The sequence below is a fragment of the Amblyomma maculatum genome, chromosome 8 (genome assembly GCF_055883805.1).
Source record: "Amblyomma maculatum isolate TAMU_Amacu chromosome 8, ASM5588380v1, whole genome shotgun sequence".
Taxonomy (NCBI): Eukaryota; Metazoa; Arthropoda; class Arachnida; order Ixodida; family Ixodidae; genus Amblyomma; species Amblyomma maculatum.
The window spans coordinates 109,324,674-109,342,443 of NC_139351.1; the positions used below are offsets into that span (position 1 = coordinate 109,324,674).

General features: G+C 48.2%; 1 protein-coding gene across 1 annotated transcript in view; it reads left to right on the top strand.

Annotated features, from left to right (window-relative positions):
* The first annotated feature begins 7,084 nt into the window (after positions 1-7,084).
* Positions 7,085-17,770, top strand: part of Hil (peptidase hillarin) — a 98,381-nt gene continuing 87,695 nt past the window's right edge. Inside the window, exon 1 of the mRNA XM_084577169.1 lies at positions 7,085-8,042. Coding sequence (XP_084433295.1) covers positions 7,530-8,042 — 513 coding nt within the window. The 5' untranslated portion in view covers positions 7,085-7,529. The remainder of the gene's footprint in view (positions 8,043-17,770) is intronic.

The window sequence follows — 17,770 nt, forward strand, 5'->3', positions numbered from 1 at the left end:
GGAAATAAATAGAAAAAAGTGTAACATTACATGATTACACTGTTTTCTTCAGTAATGAACGAGTTGAAAGGTTACAGGAAAAGAAAAAAAATATAGTAGGGATTATCTCTTTTAAGCTGACTATAGTGCGAAAGCACGGTCTTTTAGTTACATCACGGGCCAAATTTTGGAAATGCCTATGGCCGATTTGGTGTTTGCCGTCTTGTCGGGCACAGTCAATAATGGTTCGTCACCAATTGTAAAGGTGAAACTTCGAATGTGGCCTGTGCCAAATTCTGGAAATGGTCATGCCCAACTTTAGAGGTAACCATAGTGTCGAGGATGGTCAGTGCAATTAGGAACTGATCGGTTTTGTTGCAAATTGCCCACACTCAAATTTCGAGCGTTGATAAACAGTGTGTGCCCAGAACCAAAATTTGGAGGTCACCATCGTGTTCGCCATAATCGAATTGTGTTGTACGTTCATCTTGGTCCGAAATCGGCCGAGGTCAATCTACTGGGGTGAGTGGACCAAATTTGAGGGTGGGCCGGTCATATTTGGAGGTCACCATCTTGTTCGCCATGGTCATATTAAATTGAACAGATTTTTGCCAAACTCAGTCGGGTTCAAATTTCGGCGGTGGGTGGATAAAATTTAAGGCGGCCCTAGAGGTCACCACCGTGGTCGCCGTAGGTGAATTATGTTGGACAGGTTTCGGACCAAATCGACCGAAGCAAAATTTCAGCTATACCGGAATGCGTTTAAATTACCCACGTACATAGCCACGTATTTGTGACCTCAAGTAGCCTACCCAATTAGAGCAATGGCACACAAAAAGAAATATCGGACGAGATTCTTGGTCTGCGGTGGTGAGCCTATGACTTCTTTCGCAATAAGAACATTTAAAAATGTGGTTACACAATGGTCTCTTCGAACTTCATTAGCCTGATATAATTAGTTACGCACTGCTAGCCTGGCTCGCTCGCATCGCTGTGTACCAATGAGCAGCTAACCTGTGAAATCATTTGCGAGATATTCCGAAATAAATAAACAGCAAAGGAAGAACTATATAGCCACCGCAATACAACATGCCAACGAGAACAAATGTTCGATTGACCTGCATTAATCGCCATAGTCAAAATAATTGCGTAGCAAAAAACAACGAAATTGATCTACATCATCAGCTCACCAAGAAGCTTATTCATTATTAGAACTACATAGGAAATTAGAGTTCAGTTCACTTCAGTCGTTCAGTCGTGTCCGACTCTTCGTGACCCTATGGACCATGTCACGCCACGCTTTCCGGTCTCTCACTATCTTCCTAACATCGCATAACTTCATCTGCAGTGCCTCGAGGATGCCATCTAACCATCGCGTTCGCTGCTTACTCCTTCTCCGGCGACCCTCAACCTTTCCCAGCATCAAATCTTTCTCCAGCGACTCCTCTCTTCTCATCAGATGACCAAAGTAGCTGAGCTTTAACTTTAGAATTTGACCCTCCAATGAGCAGTCAGGGTTTATGGTCGACAATATCGACTGATTTGATCTTCTGGCAGTCCAAGGAACTCTCAAGAGTCTTCGCCAGCACCACAATTCAAACGCGTCAATTCTTCGGCGGTCAGCCTTTTTCACAGTCCAACTCTCGCATCCATACATCACAACTGGAAAGACCATAGCACGAGTTATACGGATCTTGGTTGGCAGACTAATGTCTCTGCTCTTTACTAGGCGGTCAAGGCTAACCATTGCTCTCTTTCCCAGAAGCAGGCGTCTCCTAATTTTATGGCTGCAGTCTCCTTCCGAGGTAATCTTGGAGCCCAAGAAGATAAAATCTGTCACCGCTTCCACTTCTTCTCCCTTGATGCTTTAGGACTTGATAGGGCAAGACTTCATGATCTTTGTCTTTTTAATGTTCAGTTTAATCCCAAACTTCTCACTCTCTTCTTGAACGCGCATCAGACGTCTCTTGAGTTCCACTTCACTTTCTGCCATTAAAGTGGTACCATCCGCATATCTAAGGTTGTTGATACGTTTTCCAGCAATCTTCACTCCAGCTGAAGACTCGTCCAGACCGGACTTCCTCATGATGCACTCTGCGTATAGGTTAAATAGGCAGGGCGACATTATGCAGCCTTGCCTCACTCCTTTCTCAATCGGAAACCAATCAGCAAGACCATGCCTCTTGCCCTTCATACAGGTTCCTGAGGAGACAGATGAGGTGAATTGGAACTCCCATCTCTTGGAGAGCTTGCCACAATCTGCTGTGATCTACGCAGTCAAACGCTTTCGCATAATCAATAAAGCAGAAGTAGATGGGTTTCTGGAACTATCTTGCTTTTTCCATGATCCACCGAAGGTTGACAATTTGGTCTCTAGTTCCTCTGCCCTTGCGAAACCCAGCTTGCACGTCCGGAAGCTCCCGATCCACATACTGCTGCAGCCTACCTTGGAGGATTTTCAACCTCACCTTGCTAGCATGCGAAATAAGCGCGATCGTGCGGTAGTTGGAACAATCTTTGGCACTGCCTTTCTTTGGAATGGGGATGTAAACTGACCTCCTCCAATCCTGTGGCCACTGCAGGGTTGCCCAAATTTGCTGAGATAATGTATGCAGAATGTTAACAGCGTCATGGTTGAGGTTTTGAAGCAACTCAGCTGGAATGCCATCAATTCCGCTAGCTTTGTTCTTAGCAAGGCTGGCTAAGACCCATTCAACTTCACTCTTCAGGATGCCTGGCTCGAGATCAGTAATCACAACCGTCTTAAGTTGGGTTTGCACATTCGGGTCCTTCTTGTACAGTTCTTCTGTGTATTCCTGCCACCTCTTCTCTATCTCTGAGGCTTCAGTGAGGTCCTTGCCTTGCTTGTCCTTTATCACGCCCAGCTTAGCACAGAAGCTTCCTTTGATATCTTTGATTGTCTTATACAGAGCTCTTGTGTTCCTTAATTGGCTGTTGTCCTCAACTGCTTGGCACTGCATGTTCAGGAAGGCATTCTTATCTCTCCTTGCTATTTTCTGAAAATCCGCATTGAGAACCTTCTATCTTTCTCTTTTCCCCATAGCTTTGCCATCCTCCTTTCCTCAGCTATTTGCAAAGCCTCTTCAGATAATCAGTTTGCTTTCTTGCATTTCTTTTGCTTTGGAACTACCTTAGTAGCAACTTCTTGTATTATATCACGAATATCAGTCCACATGTCTTCGGGCTCTTTGTCTTCTAGATCTAATTCTTTAAATCGATTCCTCACTTCCACAGCATATTCTAATGGAATTCGATCCAGCTCATACCTGAAAGGCCTTCTAGTTTTCTGTGTTTTCCTCAATCGAAGCTTAATTTTGACAACAAGAAGCTTATGATCGGTGCCACAATCGGCCCCAGGCCTTGTTTTTACTGCTTGTATAGCGCTTCTCCATCTCTGCCGGCAAAGAATATAATCGATCTGATTTCTGTACAGACCGTCGGGTGAAGTCCATGTGTACAGGCGCCTCTTGTGCTGTTGAAAATGAGTATTCGCTATGGCCAGGTTGTTTTCTTGACAAAACTCTACTAGCCTCTGCCCAGCTTCATTTGGCTCACCAAGACCGAACTTGCCTGTAATTCCGGATATTTCTTCACTCCTCACCTTAGCATTCCAGTCTCCTATGAGAAAAAGGACGTCTGATGATGGGATACGGTCTAAAAGGCATTGTAGGTCCGCATAAAATCTCTTAACGTCAGCTTCTTCAGCAGTAGTGGTCGGTGCATAGACTTGGATAACTGTTATGTTGAAAGGGTGACCTTGGATCCGAAGTGAAATCATTCGGTCGTTTATGGGGTTGTACCCTAGCACTGCTTTGCCCATTCTTCTGTTTACTATGAGAGCGACCCCATTCCTTCTTTTGGATTCGTGCCCACAATAAAAGACATAATGGTCGCCGGAGTTAAATTCTCCCATTCCGGTCCCCTTGAGCTCGCTGATACCCAAGATATCAATGTTCAATCTGTCCATTTCTCGTTTGACGACATCCAGTTTACCTTACGTCATAGAACTTACATTCCATGTTGCTATGTGATATATCTCCTTGCAACATCGGACTTTCCGGTCGCTTCCCAACACATCCACAACTGAGCGTCCTTTTGGCTTTAGCCCAGCCGCTTCATTCGTCCTGGAGCTACTAGGAACCGCCCTTTGTTCATCCCCAGTAACATGTGGGACGCCTTCCAGCCTGGGGGGCTCATCTTCCGGCGCCATATCATTAATGGTATTGTGACGGGCCATAGGGTTTTCTTGGCAGGAAATACTGGAGTAGGTTGCCATTACCTTCTCCAGTGAATCACATTTTGTCAGAACTCTCTGCCGCGACCTGTCTATCTTGGGTGGCCCTACACAGCAGAGCTCACGACTTCATCGAGTTTCGCAAGCCCCTCCACCACAAGGCAGTAATTCATGAAGGGGAATTAGAGTTCGCTAGGATCTAATTAGCGACTTGTGCCCATCACTTACTCGATCACATCAGATCATGATTCTTCAACCTCTGAGCAAGAATTCGTTTGATTTCTTAGGAACTTTCTAGGTCGGACTCAGCACGACTCAGATCATAATCTGAATGCGAGTCCGGACTCACGACTCAGATCATGATCTAGCTGAGTCTTAGTCAAGACTCACTCATGACTCAGATCATGATCTGAGTGTGAGTCCGCAGACTGACTCACGACTCAAATCATGATCTGAGTGTGAGTCCGGGCTCACTTACAACTCAGATCATGATCTGATTGTGAGTCCGGACTCACTCACGACTCAGATCATGATCTGAATGTGAGTCGAGACTCACTCACGACTCAGATCATGATCTGAGTGTGAGTCCGGATTCACTCACGACTCAGATCCTGATCTGAGTGTGAGCCTGAGTGAGCCCGAGTGGGTCGACTCATGAGTTAGTTCGCCGACCTATGATGTTAATACAGAAAGTTCTGTTGTCCAACAGGTTTGCTGTCTAAAGCCGCACAGCAATCCTGTCGTAACAACAGAAAAATTATCTGCAATTTTTTTCAATTGGACCACCTTAACAAAGTCGTGCGAACATTCCTACGTAGCCTGTTGGAGCAGCGACGTGCATGACTCGGAATCAAAAAGCCCCGTTTAGATTCGATTCCCACTTCAAATGTGGGGCCCATGTTGGCAGCCTTGCAAATTTTCTGTCACGTGGCTTTATGACGTCACAGAAAACGCCGACCAATCAGTGTTCGGCCTGTCACCTGCCAACTACCACCTGCCAAAATCATGCTCGTGATGTTCATAGCTTGCGTGGGATGCCGGATTTCCTACCTTGGGGGACTTTGTTTTCGCATTGATTCAACGAATTCGTAGGTGGTGGTTGGCATGGAGTGTTAGTGACGCCGAGTTTCCTCTGTATGACGAGGCTTTTAACGCTTTCGCAATAGATTTATTCAATTGGCCCCCAACCCCATCCGGCGCCCCTATCATTACCCTCTTTTATTTCCTCCTTCTACTCATTGCCTCCTTGTTTCCGTCACCGCATGCTCAGCTGCCTCCGAAAGCGATCGCAGATACCGAAGATGCACAAAACTTTTCCTTCCTTATTTTCGTCATTTTCTATAAAACACTTGATGATGTCTGTCTGTGTTGGTCTGCCTCTCTATATGCCTGTCTCTCGGTCCGTCCGTCCATCAGCTCCTTCCGACAAGCATGTATCTGGCAGGCGGTAGCTGGAAGGTGAAATGGCCACACCCCCATGCCTGCAATCCATGCACGCCATCGACCGGAGGACGTCTGCTGGAAGCATGCTCTTGAGTTTCGTGCCATAGACGCCGTGCGGCGCCAGAAGTCGTGCTAATGGGGCACATCGCTTTTTCTTTATTAAGCCTTCAACGCTTTTGACAGAGAAGTACGGTGTCTGTCTTTTACATTCCGTGAAGACATATTGTGAAAGGGCCAAGGTAACTGACCCCACACTCCATGCGGCAGTTTCGACACCAGGAGCGCATCGTCAGGCGGTACCGCGTGCTGTGCGGCATATAAGCGCGGCAGCGGCATTTGAATACCTGGGGAAGGGAGAATGGGGGCAGTTACTTTTGTCCTGAATTGTACCATCTGGGTATTTACGAGTGACAGTGCGAAGCGTCGGTTTAAAGCTGTACCTCTGCTGTAGAAGCTCTTCCAAAGAAAAAATTGAGACCTGGACTTCATTATCTCGCACAGCGGTAGCGTTCCTTGATACGTGACTTGGCGGCATGAATATTGCTATATAGGTTGATTTAAATAAGCAAATTCGTGAGGCGCCCCTCCAGCTGTCTATACAGAGTTCCAATTTCGTGTTGTGCTTCGGTGTAGATCCATGACAGCTGCTCACGTTCGTTTCAAAGCTCGTCATTATAGTAGTCGACGTACACTATATAATTTCGTCACAACTAGTCGGTGGTTCTTGAGCGTTGCGCAAGCACTTAGAGTACGTTAGTCGTGACTCATCTGTCCCGACTCGCATTAGGCTTTCAACAGCGTTGTCGTTCCTGGCTCGTCTATGTGCGCACTCACTGCATTTTTTCTAATCATTATGAGTCATTACGGTATGGCCCCTGATTGCTTACCGGCCTTGCGCAAGCTAAGGACCTCATGCGTTGAAAACAAAACCTGACATACCCCTTCACCCTTGCGCCGATTGTAATGAATGTAACCTGCATAAGAGGAAAATATTTCCTTTCAATATAAGTAAGCATTTGTTTGCAGTGCTCTAGAAGGCTTCTAGAAATTCGTTGAAACAGTCTATTTCGTTATAAAAGAAATTTTACACGGGCAGCCACGGCTGTATTGCGATGGGTAGAAGGGGTAAGTACATCCACCTGCCCATGTTTTAACCCTTTCCACTGTACCGTATGCGGTCGTGTAGGCCGTGACTGCTTGTGACAAAACCCGTTGTCCTACGATGCTTCCGTTTTAAGCCGCCCCGTAGCGCGACGATCGAAGTGCGTGTGGCAACTTTCCGTCCTGTACGCGGTGAAGGCGGCGGCCCCCCGCTTTCCATTCGCGAATGGTTCCGAGTGGACTCGTCCATGGTCGTATACCAGCGGCGAGGAGGGTGCCCAGGTGAGGGGAGAGGGAAAGAGGCCGTGACGTCAGCGGTAATCATTCCGGCTGCGGGCGGCTGGCCGGAGGAGGCGACCGCTGCGGCGGCGAGGGGTGTGCGAGCGAAGCGAACTCGCAAGCCAAGCGCAGCAGTAGCGGCAGCAGCGGCGGCTAACTCTCGTCGTGCTCGGGCACATACACACACACGCCGGTGCGTCGGCCCGAGAAAGCGGCGGCGAACAGGTTTGGCAATATGGCCGCCTAGGCCGCTCGGCTCGAAAACGCGGATGCGAATCTGCTCTCTTTCGGTTTTTCTACCCGTTGTCCAAGGATGCTGCTGCCGTCGTCCCGTGGCCGCCCTGTGCGTCTCGACGAGTGATTGTTCGGGCACGCACGCGGTGTTGTTGTGCCGCCCGGAGTGCGTCGTGCCGTAGTTGCAGCGTGTGTGCACTCTCCTCTCTGGAGGGGAGTGTCTGACCGACCGGCAACCATGAATTCCTACGAGAACACCTGCCTCCGATGCGGCCAGACTGTGTACCAGGTGGACAAAGTCGGACCGCTCAAGGATTTCACCTTTTACCACCAGGGATGCTTCAAGTGTCTGGTGTGCGGCACGAAGCTAACTCTGAAGACATACTTCAACAACCAGCAGAGCCAAGAGGACAAGGAGGTGTACTGCCAGAACCACGTGCCCAAGACCGGCCCGGGCCATCTGGACGGCATGTCGGTGGGCATCAAGGCAGCCCTGAGCGTGCCCCGTACCAACAACCTGGTGAACGACCAGATCCGCGGCTCTGGCAAGGGCACGTTCGACGCCGACGCCCTGGGAATCAAGTCGGCGCTGACCAGGAACCACCACCACCACCAAGAACAGGAGTACAAGCATGCGGTGAACAAGGCGGGTCGCTTTGACGCCAGCGCCTTGCACATCACTCACGCGCTGAACGCCACCAAAGTTCACCGTGGCAAGATCACCTACGAGAGGAACATGGACGACTACCTGGTGAGTGGTGATCCTTATCGCACTTTCACTTAGCGACATTGCTGCGTTAACCCTTCAAGAGCTTCTGCTGTCCTACCAGTGCTAGTTCATCTTGAACTTTCACTGGCGCATGCACTGAGACGCGCATAGCTCAACAGGTGGACGCAGTGGAAAACACGGCTGACCCGCGTTAGTTAGTGTGCCCCTTCCTGCGACAGATGCAAAGCCGGCCTCTCCGTCTTCGACACCGCTGAGAGCGTGAGAAAGTGGTGTTATGTCAGGTTCTGAAAAGTTAGTTTCACATCGGCCTGCCGACTGTAAACCGGTCGTCATACGCTCTTTGAATATCGCGCAGACTCCGCATGAACTCAGATATCGGGCATCTTAGTGATTCTGAAATACACATGATTAAACAGAAAGGTGGTTAATCATGGCGGTGCATTAGAAATTATAGTTTGCAGTTGTAAATTTCACCTGAAACAAGTTCGGTTTCTAAAGGGAGATGTGACGTACTCATGAAGACCATTCATTGAAAAAGAAGTGAGCTGGAAAGGACCTATAGCATACTACGTTCCTCTAACTAAGGTTCCGGGCTCAAGGCATCTAGGGCCGGGCAGCAATAGTAAAAACGTAAGAGCATTACGTCACCGTATACGTTATTCTGTCATTAGAAAACGCATTACAAGACATGACTGGGAGTGGTCCGGCTGCTATAAAAGTGCGTGCGCAGTAATTTGGACAAGGACAGGCACAGGCTGTGCAAAGGCGCTGTGTGCGTTTTCATCCAGGAAACATACAGTTTCCTTTTAAGTCGCGCTATATTATTTGACCCGGCAAGAGGGCCTTTACCGGTCATTTTGTGCTGAACGTGTCCGCGTGGGGCATAAATTTGTCCGAGTGCGTCTCGTCATGATGACAGGCCGCGCCAGCGCGCTCTTTTCTTGGAACTGTGACCTTGACCAGTGCGGCGCTGTCCGGAAGTGCTCCTCCTCTCGTAGGCACGGTCGCTGTGGCGGAAGCAGCCGAAGTGAACTGGCCGCCGCTACGTCACGTGGGCCGTTTGCACTTTGGGTCGTCGAATTCCGCCCGCGGCGGTTGCTCAACCCTTTCTCACCTCACGCCGTTCGCGATGATGAAACGGCACTTATCGATCCGATGGGGGGAATGCAGATCACTACCCTCAGCAATACGAATGGACCACTAGGGGTCTCCCTGGACTCAGCGGGTAGTTCTCATGTCCCCCTTTTTTTCTGTCGTGGTTGCTGTATAACTTGGAGGGCTGCGTGCATTAGTACACATGAGACAATAAAGCCACGTTATTAACTGGTAATGAAACAGAAGGGTCTGCAACTCGGGGCAACGAAGACGTGTAGTATATTTCGTCTTGTCGTGACGCTGGGGCTATGTCGACCCGGCCTTCACTTGGTAGCGTGCAGAGACTCGGGGTTGAAGTAGGATTGAATCTTCGAAGTTGGTGAAATATGTACAAGCAGGTTTAATGGCACTTTGAGAAAACTTATTTACAATATTTACACGAAAAAGAAGGGTACATCAGCAAAATGGCAAGCGTTAAAAGTTCATAGCGAGAAGCGACTGGATGAGCCGTTTACCCAGGGCCCAGAGCGACATTTCGTGCTCTGCAGCGTCCTTAAAAACCCCCTATGTCCAGCCCCTCTCTGAAGATGCTGACCAACCAAATCCAGGGTACGCCCCTCAGGTATCGGCATCCAATCGAACACATCACTGCACTGATGATCTGAAGCACTGACTGGTCCGGCATTCATTCGTTGGGCGTGATCACTTGTTGGCGGGAAAAGCTTGGAAACGGCGAGGAGAGGAGGTACATTTCTATTCTTCAGCAAAGAAACCACAGGCTGGTTCTGACAAGGGGTTTTACTTCTCAGAAACCCGAGTGCACGTGGCGCCGCATAGGGCTCCCAACATTGTCCCTTTTCGACAATTGCAAATCTTTCCTGCATTCCCGGGAAATCACTTAATGGCCGTATGAGTCATGCTCCTTTCTTGTCCTGCACGTCAGTGGACATGTCACTCTGTCGTCTCCTTTGGATAGGAGGCATTCATCACTGGAGGATAGCACTTCTCGACTGGAAGGGTGAACAAAAGAAAGAAAGCACTTCCTGCTAATTCCCTCAGGGGGACGTTTCTTTGTGTTTTTCCAGACGTTCTCTTGACAGGGTCAATTTGGCATTTGCAGGTTGTCCACAAAGCAAAACATGCTTACAAAACAGGATTCCTGGAAACAGGCTCACTTAGAGCCATTGGACCATCACCACATATTCACAAAACTTATCCATGCCCACAGGCGAACAATAGAGTGCGCAATTGCGGATGCTTGGTCGTAACAGCCTCCTCCCCCGCCAGAAGAGTCTCGGAGGGCAGCAGTCCCAGCTGCTGCATGAAGAGACGACTTAATGGCCTGCACGTGAACGCTTGAAGCTCGCTGTTGCTTGTCGCGTTGTCTTGATTGTTGTAGGCCAAATTGTTCGAGCTGTCTGAAACTCAACCACATGTCGAAGCAAGCACTCGGCTCCCGTCTGAAGAGACCAGGTCAAAAGAAAACTGCCATTGTTGTTCGAGAAAAGCCCACTCTCAAGACGTTCAGGACCCACGTATTCCTAGAAAACCAAACGTGCTGCTTTACATAGTCACACATATACAAGCGCACGAAAAAAAAAAAAACCTGATTATCAATTTGGATACATGGTGAGGAACATCTCGGACCGCTTAGAAAGAGCGGCTAAGCGCGTCCGCATTCCCATTTAACTTCCCCTTTTTGTATCTTATTTCAAAATTGTACTGCTGTAAAATCAAGCTCCACCTAAGAAGGCGACTGTTCTTCGATGTCGCAGTTTGCAGCCAAGCCAGGGGACAATGGTCCGTCTCTACGGTGAATTTGGCCCCTCCAAGATAGCACTGCAATTTTTGAATGGCCCATACAATGCAAGCGCATTCTTTCTCTGACGCGCAATAAGCCCTCTCTCTAGAACTCAGTTTTCTGCTCAAGTAGAGCACGGGGTGCTCATTACCGTCGTCATCTCTCTGGCAGAGAACAGCACCTAACCCTCGATCACTGGCATCACACTGGACCGTGAATTCTCGGCCATAGTCTGGAGCTCGCAATACCGGACGGCTAATCAGCACAGCCTTCAGGTTTACGAAGGAGGCTTCCTTTTGTTCGTCCCAGACTACATTTGTCGGTTCTGTCTTGCGGAGAGCGTCGGTCAGAGGGCTAGCCAAAGCTGAATAGTTAGGGATGTAGTGATTGTAGTACCCAGTCAGACCTAGGAATGCTCGAATTTCCGTCTTCGTGCTCGGCCGCGGATAGTCTGCTACCGCAGAAATCTTAATCTCGCTGGGTTTCCTGAAACCCTGACCTACATTGTGACCCAAGTAGTCCACGGTCGCCCTTGCCAGGCAACAATTCTCGGCCTTTACGGTTAGTCCAGCTTGACGCAAAAGGCTCAGTACAGCTCTTAGATGTACCATATGGTCCGCCCATGAGTCGGAAAAAACCGCAATGTCGTCTAAATAAGGCACCGCGAATGTTTCACACCCCTTTAAAACCCTATCCATGAGTCGGGAAAAACAAAATGGAGCATTTTTGAGCCCGAAACTCATCATTGTTGGCTGGTAGCTGCCCGTCGGAGTGACGAAAGCCGCGTATCTGCTGGCGCGTTCAGTGAGCGGTACTTGCCAGTATCCTCGAGTAAGGTCCAGCGTAGTCACATATGCCGCTCTACTGACCTGTTCTACTCTCTCCTCAATATTCGGAATAGGATACACTTGATCCCTGGTGAGAGAATTTAGCTTTCGGTAGTCTACCACAGGCCTAGGGTCTTTACCTGGAGCTTCTACTAAGATCATAGGCGAAGCATAATCGCTTTCCGAGGGTTTAATTACTCCCAATTCCAGCATGCGAGTTACTTCCCTATCCAGAATTTCTCTTTGCCTTGGAGAGAATCGGTAGCACCTTGATCGCACTGGCACGTCTGAAGTCAGCTCAATATCGTGCTCAGTCAAATCAGTTCTGCCTGGCCTGTCCACGAAGCAGGCCTCAAACTCTGTTATTATCTCGCCCAGATCGGACAGCTGGGATTTCTTTAGTTCTCCTCTCTGCTCTGTCTTTTTGAGAAGCTCCTGAGCGTTGCTTCCTTTTCCGCTGAGGCAAATCAAGTTATCCCCCATCTCCTCGGGAAGGTTTAACGTTAGATTTACCACAGCTTCCCTCTGCACATAAGGCTTCATAAGATTGCAATGATAAATGCGCACTGCTTTACGCCTATCGGGGACTTTCACTGCGTAGTTAGTGTCAGAAAGCTCTGCAACGACTTTAGCAGGTCCTTCCCCCTGTACTTCGAGCTTATTCTTGGGATCATTGGCTTGCTCCATAGCTAAGTCCTCTCGGGTTCCACTTAGAAGTCTCGTGAGATTATTAGACACTGGCGGCAAGAGGTTACTTTCAAGAACGTCCTCATTCCGCGTCTCATCAAGCTCCCTTTCAAGTTGACTTATCTGAGATGCCTCGCTCTCAAAGTTTTCTGACCTGCTATCTTCCGCATCGACCACTGTTTTAACTGCTGTTTCCTCCGCTGTGGATTTTTCTGGAATGAGCAGTGTAGCTAGTTCTCGCGCCTTTGAACGTGTTAGGGCTTGCACAACTCTGTCTCCGAAAAGGATGCCCCTCTTTCTCAGTAGCATGTCCGATTTGTTGGAAAACAAATACGGATAGCACTTAGGAAGCTTTCCTGAAACGGCAGCCTCGGTTGTTAACTCGCCGAAAGGGCCCTCGATGACCACGTTCGCGATTGGCAAGCACACACTCTGTTCCTCCACTACCTGGCGGATCCATGCACGCTGTCCTGTATAGTCGGAAGGCGACACATACGCCGGATGGACAACATCCATCGTTGCGGCCGAATCGCGCAGTACCTTGCAAGGCTTCCCGTTGACTACTAGGTCATGCATGTAAGGTTCCAAAAGCTGCATATTTTCATCGCAGTCACTGACATACGAGAAAACAAACTTTTCTTTCCGGCAGTTGACGGCAATGTGACCCTGCTCATTACACCTAAAGCATATGAGCGGCTTCCTAGCCCCAAGCTTGATCTTTGTGTTCTGCGCGTTGGTCACTTCCCCACTTTTCTCACTGCCGTCCTTTCTAGGGCGTTTGCCTGAAGAAACCTTCATTTCTTCGTTTCCAACTCTAGCAAAGTGCCTTTCCTGACGGTTATTCACCCTCAACTTGGGATCGCGGGGCCTATCCACTGCTGGGTTGCTGAATTGTCGGCGCGAAGCATACTCCTCAATAAGTTCGGCAGCTTCAGTTGCCGACTTAATTTCGCCTCGGTCCTGTAACCAATTTCTTTCTTTTTCTGGGAGGCAGTTATAAAACTGCTCCAAAAGAATTCGCTCGACTACAGCGTCCCTATCACTGTAGGAATCAGTGCTCTTTAGCCACTCGCCCAAATTAACTCTTAAATTGTACAGGAATTCAGGGTAACTCTCGTCCCTGGACTTAGTAGCGTTCCGAAAACGTTGTCTGAACGCCTCGGCGCTAAGCCTATACTTTCTCAGAAGGCAAGCTTTGACCTTCTCGTAGTTGTCCGCGTCCTCCTTGCTTAGCCGCGCGACAACCTCCGCTGCCTCGCAGGGCAGAACCGTCAATAATCTCTGAGACCACGTGTCTCGCTGGAAGGACAGTTTTTCGCAAGTTCGCTCAAAGTTAGCCAGGTACAGACCGATATCCCCTGATATCACATATGGCTGCATGTACTTTGACATCTTGAAATCTGCCTCCTTGTTGAGACGAGGTACCGCTAGCTGGGGACAATCGCCCGACCTCTTGCTCAACTCTAGTTCTAATTTCCGGAGCTCAATGTCTAGCTTCTTTGCCTCTCTTTCCCTCTCACGTTCGCGCTCCTTTTCCTCTTTTTCCCGCTCCTTTTCCTCTTTTTCCCGCTCTTTCTGCTGTCTGAGCTGCTCCTTTTTTTGACCGATGAGGTTCCATGCTTCACTGAGCTCCTCATCATCGGTTCCCAAATCTGTGATTGCCTTTATAATCAAAGGTTTTCGTGCCAAACCACTTGTATCAATTCCCAATTCCTCACACAATTGCAACAGTTCCGGTTTCTGCAGCTTTTGTAGGTCCATGATCGCTCCGAGTGTCGGCTACTTCCAAAACAACAGTGCAAACTACCAAACCTAAAGGCGTTTCAACACTTTTTACCAGTTCTAAAATCTAACCCTGTTCTAGAACCTGGTCCACATCAGAAGAAAAGCCAAGCACTCACCCACACATGCGATCGATGTTCCGAGCTGCTCTCTTGTTGGCCGATTGTTGCTCCTGCTTGTTGCTTGAGATGCCACCTCCGATCACCAGATGTTGTGGCTTGCAGATTCTGATCCACCTCCAATCACCAGATGTTGTGGCTTGTAGATTCAGATGCCACCTCCGATCATTAGATGTTGTGGCTTGTAGATTCAGATCCCACCGCTGCCACCAGTTGTCGTGACGCTGGGGCTATGTCGACCCGGCCTTCACTTGGTAGCGTGCAGAGACTCGGGGTTGAAGTAGGATTGAATCTTCGAAGTTGGTGAAATATGTACAAGCAGGTTTAATGGCACTTTGAGAAAACTTATTTACAATATTTACACGAAAAAGAAGGGTACATCAGCAAAATGGCAAGCGTTAAAAGTTCATAGCGAGAAGCGACTGGATGAGCCGTTTACCCAGGGCCCAGAGCGACATTTCGTGCTCTGCAGCGTCCTTAAAAACCCCCTATGTCCAGCCCCTCTCTGAAGATGCTGACCAACCAAATCCAGGGTACGCCCCTCAGGTATCGGCATCCAATCGAACACATCACTGCACTGATGATCTGAAGCACTGACTGGTCCGGCATTCATTCGTTGGGCGTGATCACTTGTTGGCGGGAAAAGCTTGGAAACGGCGAGGAGAGGAGGTACATTTCTATTCTTCAGCAAAGAAACCACAGGCTGGTTCTGACAAGGGGTTTTACTTCTCAGAAACCCGAGTGCACGTGGCGCCGCATAGGGCTCCCAACATTGTCCCTTTTCGACAATTGCAAATCTTTCCTGCATTCCCGGGAAATCACTTAATGGCCGTATGAGTCATGCTCCTTTCTTGTCCTGCACGTCAGCGGACATGTCACTCTGTCGTCTCCTTTGGATAGGAGGCATTCATCACTGGAGGATAGCACTTCTCGACTGGAAGGGTGAACAAAAGAAAGAAAGCACTTCCTGCTAATTCCCTCAGGGGGACGTTTCTTTGTGTTTTTCCAGACGTTCTCTTGACAGGGTCAATTTGGCATTTGCAGGTTGTCCACAAAGCAAAACATGCTTACAAAACAGGATTCCTGGAAACAGGCTCACTTAGAGCCATTGGACCATCACCACATCTTCACAAAACTTATCCATGCCCACAGGCGAACAATAGAGTGCGCAATTGCGGATGCTTGGTCGTAACAGTCTCATGTCTCTTGTGCCATGGTCGTCTTTTGCTGTGCAACCGCGCAAGCACCTGATTGCTTCTTTGCTGTCGCATATTAGTCTATTTTCTGACCTGGTTAAAAAGTTTCTACACCAGTTATATCATTGCCTTCTACTAAAAGTTACGCAAACTTATGGCGTATTTCAATCGGCAATTCGGAGGAAGTTTTGTTTCTCCCCCAAAAATGTGTGTTTCAGTGGTCGATTCGAATTTAGATCTTAAGTTCTGATAGGGCCATGGCGAATGTTGTGCTTCTTTGCGGATTCAAGGCGGTGTTTTGAATCGTGGATGGAATGTGCCATAAGAGCTTGATTGAGGCGATATCTCTTTAGTCGAAACAATTTGTTTTAGTTGATGAGATCACTCAAATGAAGGCAGTTGGTTGTTTATTCGCATCAGGTTAATCTCTACCGGCTTGGGATACCAAATATTTATTCGATGCTTTCTTTGTTTTTTGCGGTAAGGCCAGTGACGGCCAGTTTAATTTGTTCGTTCGTTAACTTTTTTTTTTTCCTGTAACAAATGGTTCGCCCGCTTGCATATTAATAATGCGTGTATAGATTCTGACAGGCGTTTACCTCTAGCCTCATTTCGTACTAGTTATGTAAACTGCCACTATGATCTGACCGACCACAAAATTAAGCAGGAAGCTTGCAGGTAAAATGGTAGGGGCTAGACACTTTCGTTGTGTGTGGAGCTTAGTATATGCAGGCACTCGAATATTGGCATCGCTTGGTGCAATACGAAGCGAAAGAATGAAATCTAATTGGGAAAGGAATCAAACCCTGTGCACTGAGCGGAGCTGAAAAGTTATCCCGTTTTCCTTTATCAGCAGATATGTTTAGTCCTGACGATCTCTTTTCTGTTCGTGATCGGACGACTTGTGAAGATATCTGCGGGTCACGGGTCTTTCGTTGCCGGCTGACATGGAGTAATCAACGAGGAATTGCACAACTCAGCTGGCTCACAGTTCCGCAATGTGTGATGGCTGGAGTGATTTTCCTGTACTCGGTGCGATTACAGCTCCTGTAACAGTAATAATAAATGATGGGTATCTCGTGCAAAAGGTCATTATTAATTTCAATCGCCGTAGATTCATCAGTGTCTGCATATAAGGGCGTTTGTGCATTTCATCTTTATCCAATGCCACTAATCTCGGCAGCATGGATCTAATCTCCAATCTAGTGCTTTTCAAAAGCGGAACTGCTCATGTCCAAGGGCTCCAGACCGTCGTGTAGGCGGGTAGGTTGACGCCTACCCTGTATCTGTTGGAAATTAAAGTTTTTACCACCACCACCACCTGCTTATCCACGGAGCCAGCGAGGTGGGGGGATCTCATCTGTCACGAGTTAGTTACTGTGCAGGATAAGGTTAAAAGAATGCGTTTATATCATTAGTTTCGGTTTCACCGATATACAGTATATAACGGCGAATAACGGGCATTGTCAAGCCTGTGCTCATGCAACGTCTTTATCGAAATTGTCATAATTTACCACTGGAATACGGTCATAAATTTTCTTTCAAGGGAATGCTTGCACAAGAGGACACAGCAAGTTTAAGGTTTACTGTTTCATTGAGTGCTGAAATGTTTTTGAAGCGAATATTTTCCTCCTCCTAATTCAAAAGTCAAAGAGTGGCCCAATGTCAAAAAGAAAGAAAAAGCAAGGCTCAGAAATAAGGTCTTCAGGTTCGTTTCGTGGTGCACCGTCATGATCGCAGTTAATCACACAAGATAGGGGCCACGTTCTTTGCTTTGCATAGGAACGATGAGCTGCCAGATTGGGTTATATATATATATATATATATATATATATATATATATATATATATATAGTGCCATCGAGTAGGGAGGGAGCGCATCGGAAAGAACGGTTGCCGCTTTCGCCCGAGAATTATGTGAAGTCAGTAACATAAATTAAGTGGAATGTCGTCGGCTCTGGCACGCGCCAATCGCGTGCTGGCTGTCGTAGTTGGCCAAATTGAACGCGTTACGCCGGCTGATGCCACCTGGCTCGGACCGTCGACTGAACGAGAACGCATTTCAAGGACGCTCTCCTTCCGATAACGGCATTGGGGGCAGCTACGTGTTTCACTTTCGCCCAGTGACTTCCAAGAACTGAAGGAGGAAGGGTTGTTACCTTATAGCTCCGCTTGGCGGCCCAACAACCTCCTCGCCTTCGAGCACAGCAAAAATTGAAAACAGTGTCACTGCTTCCAAAGC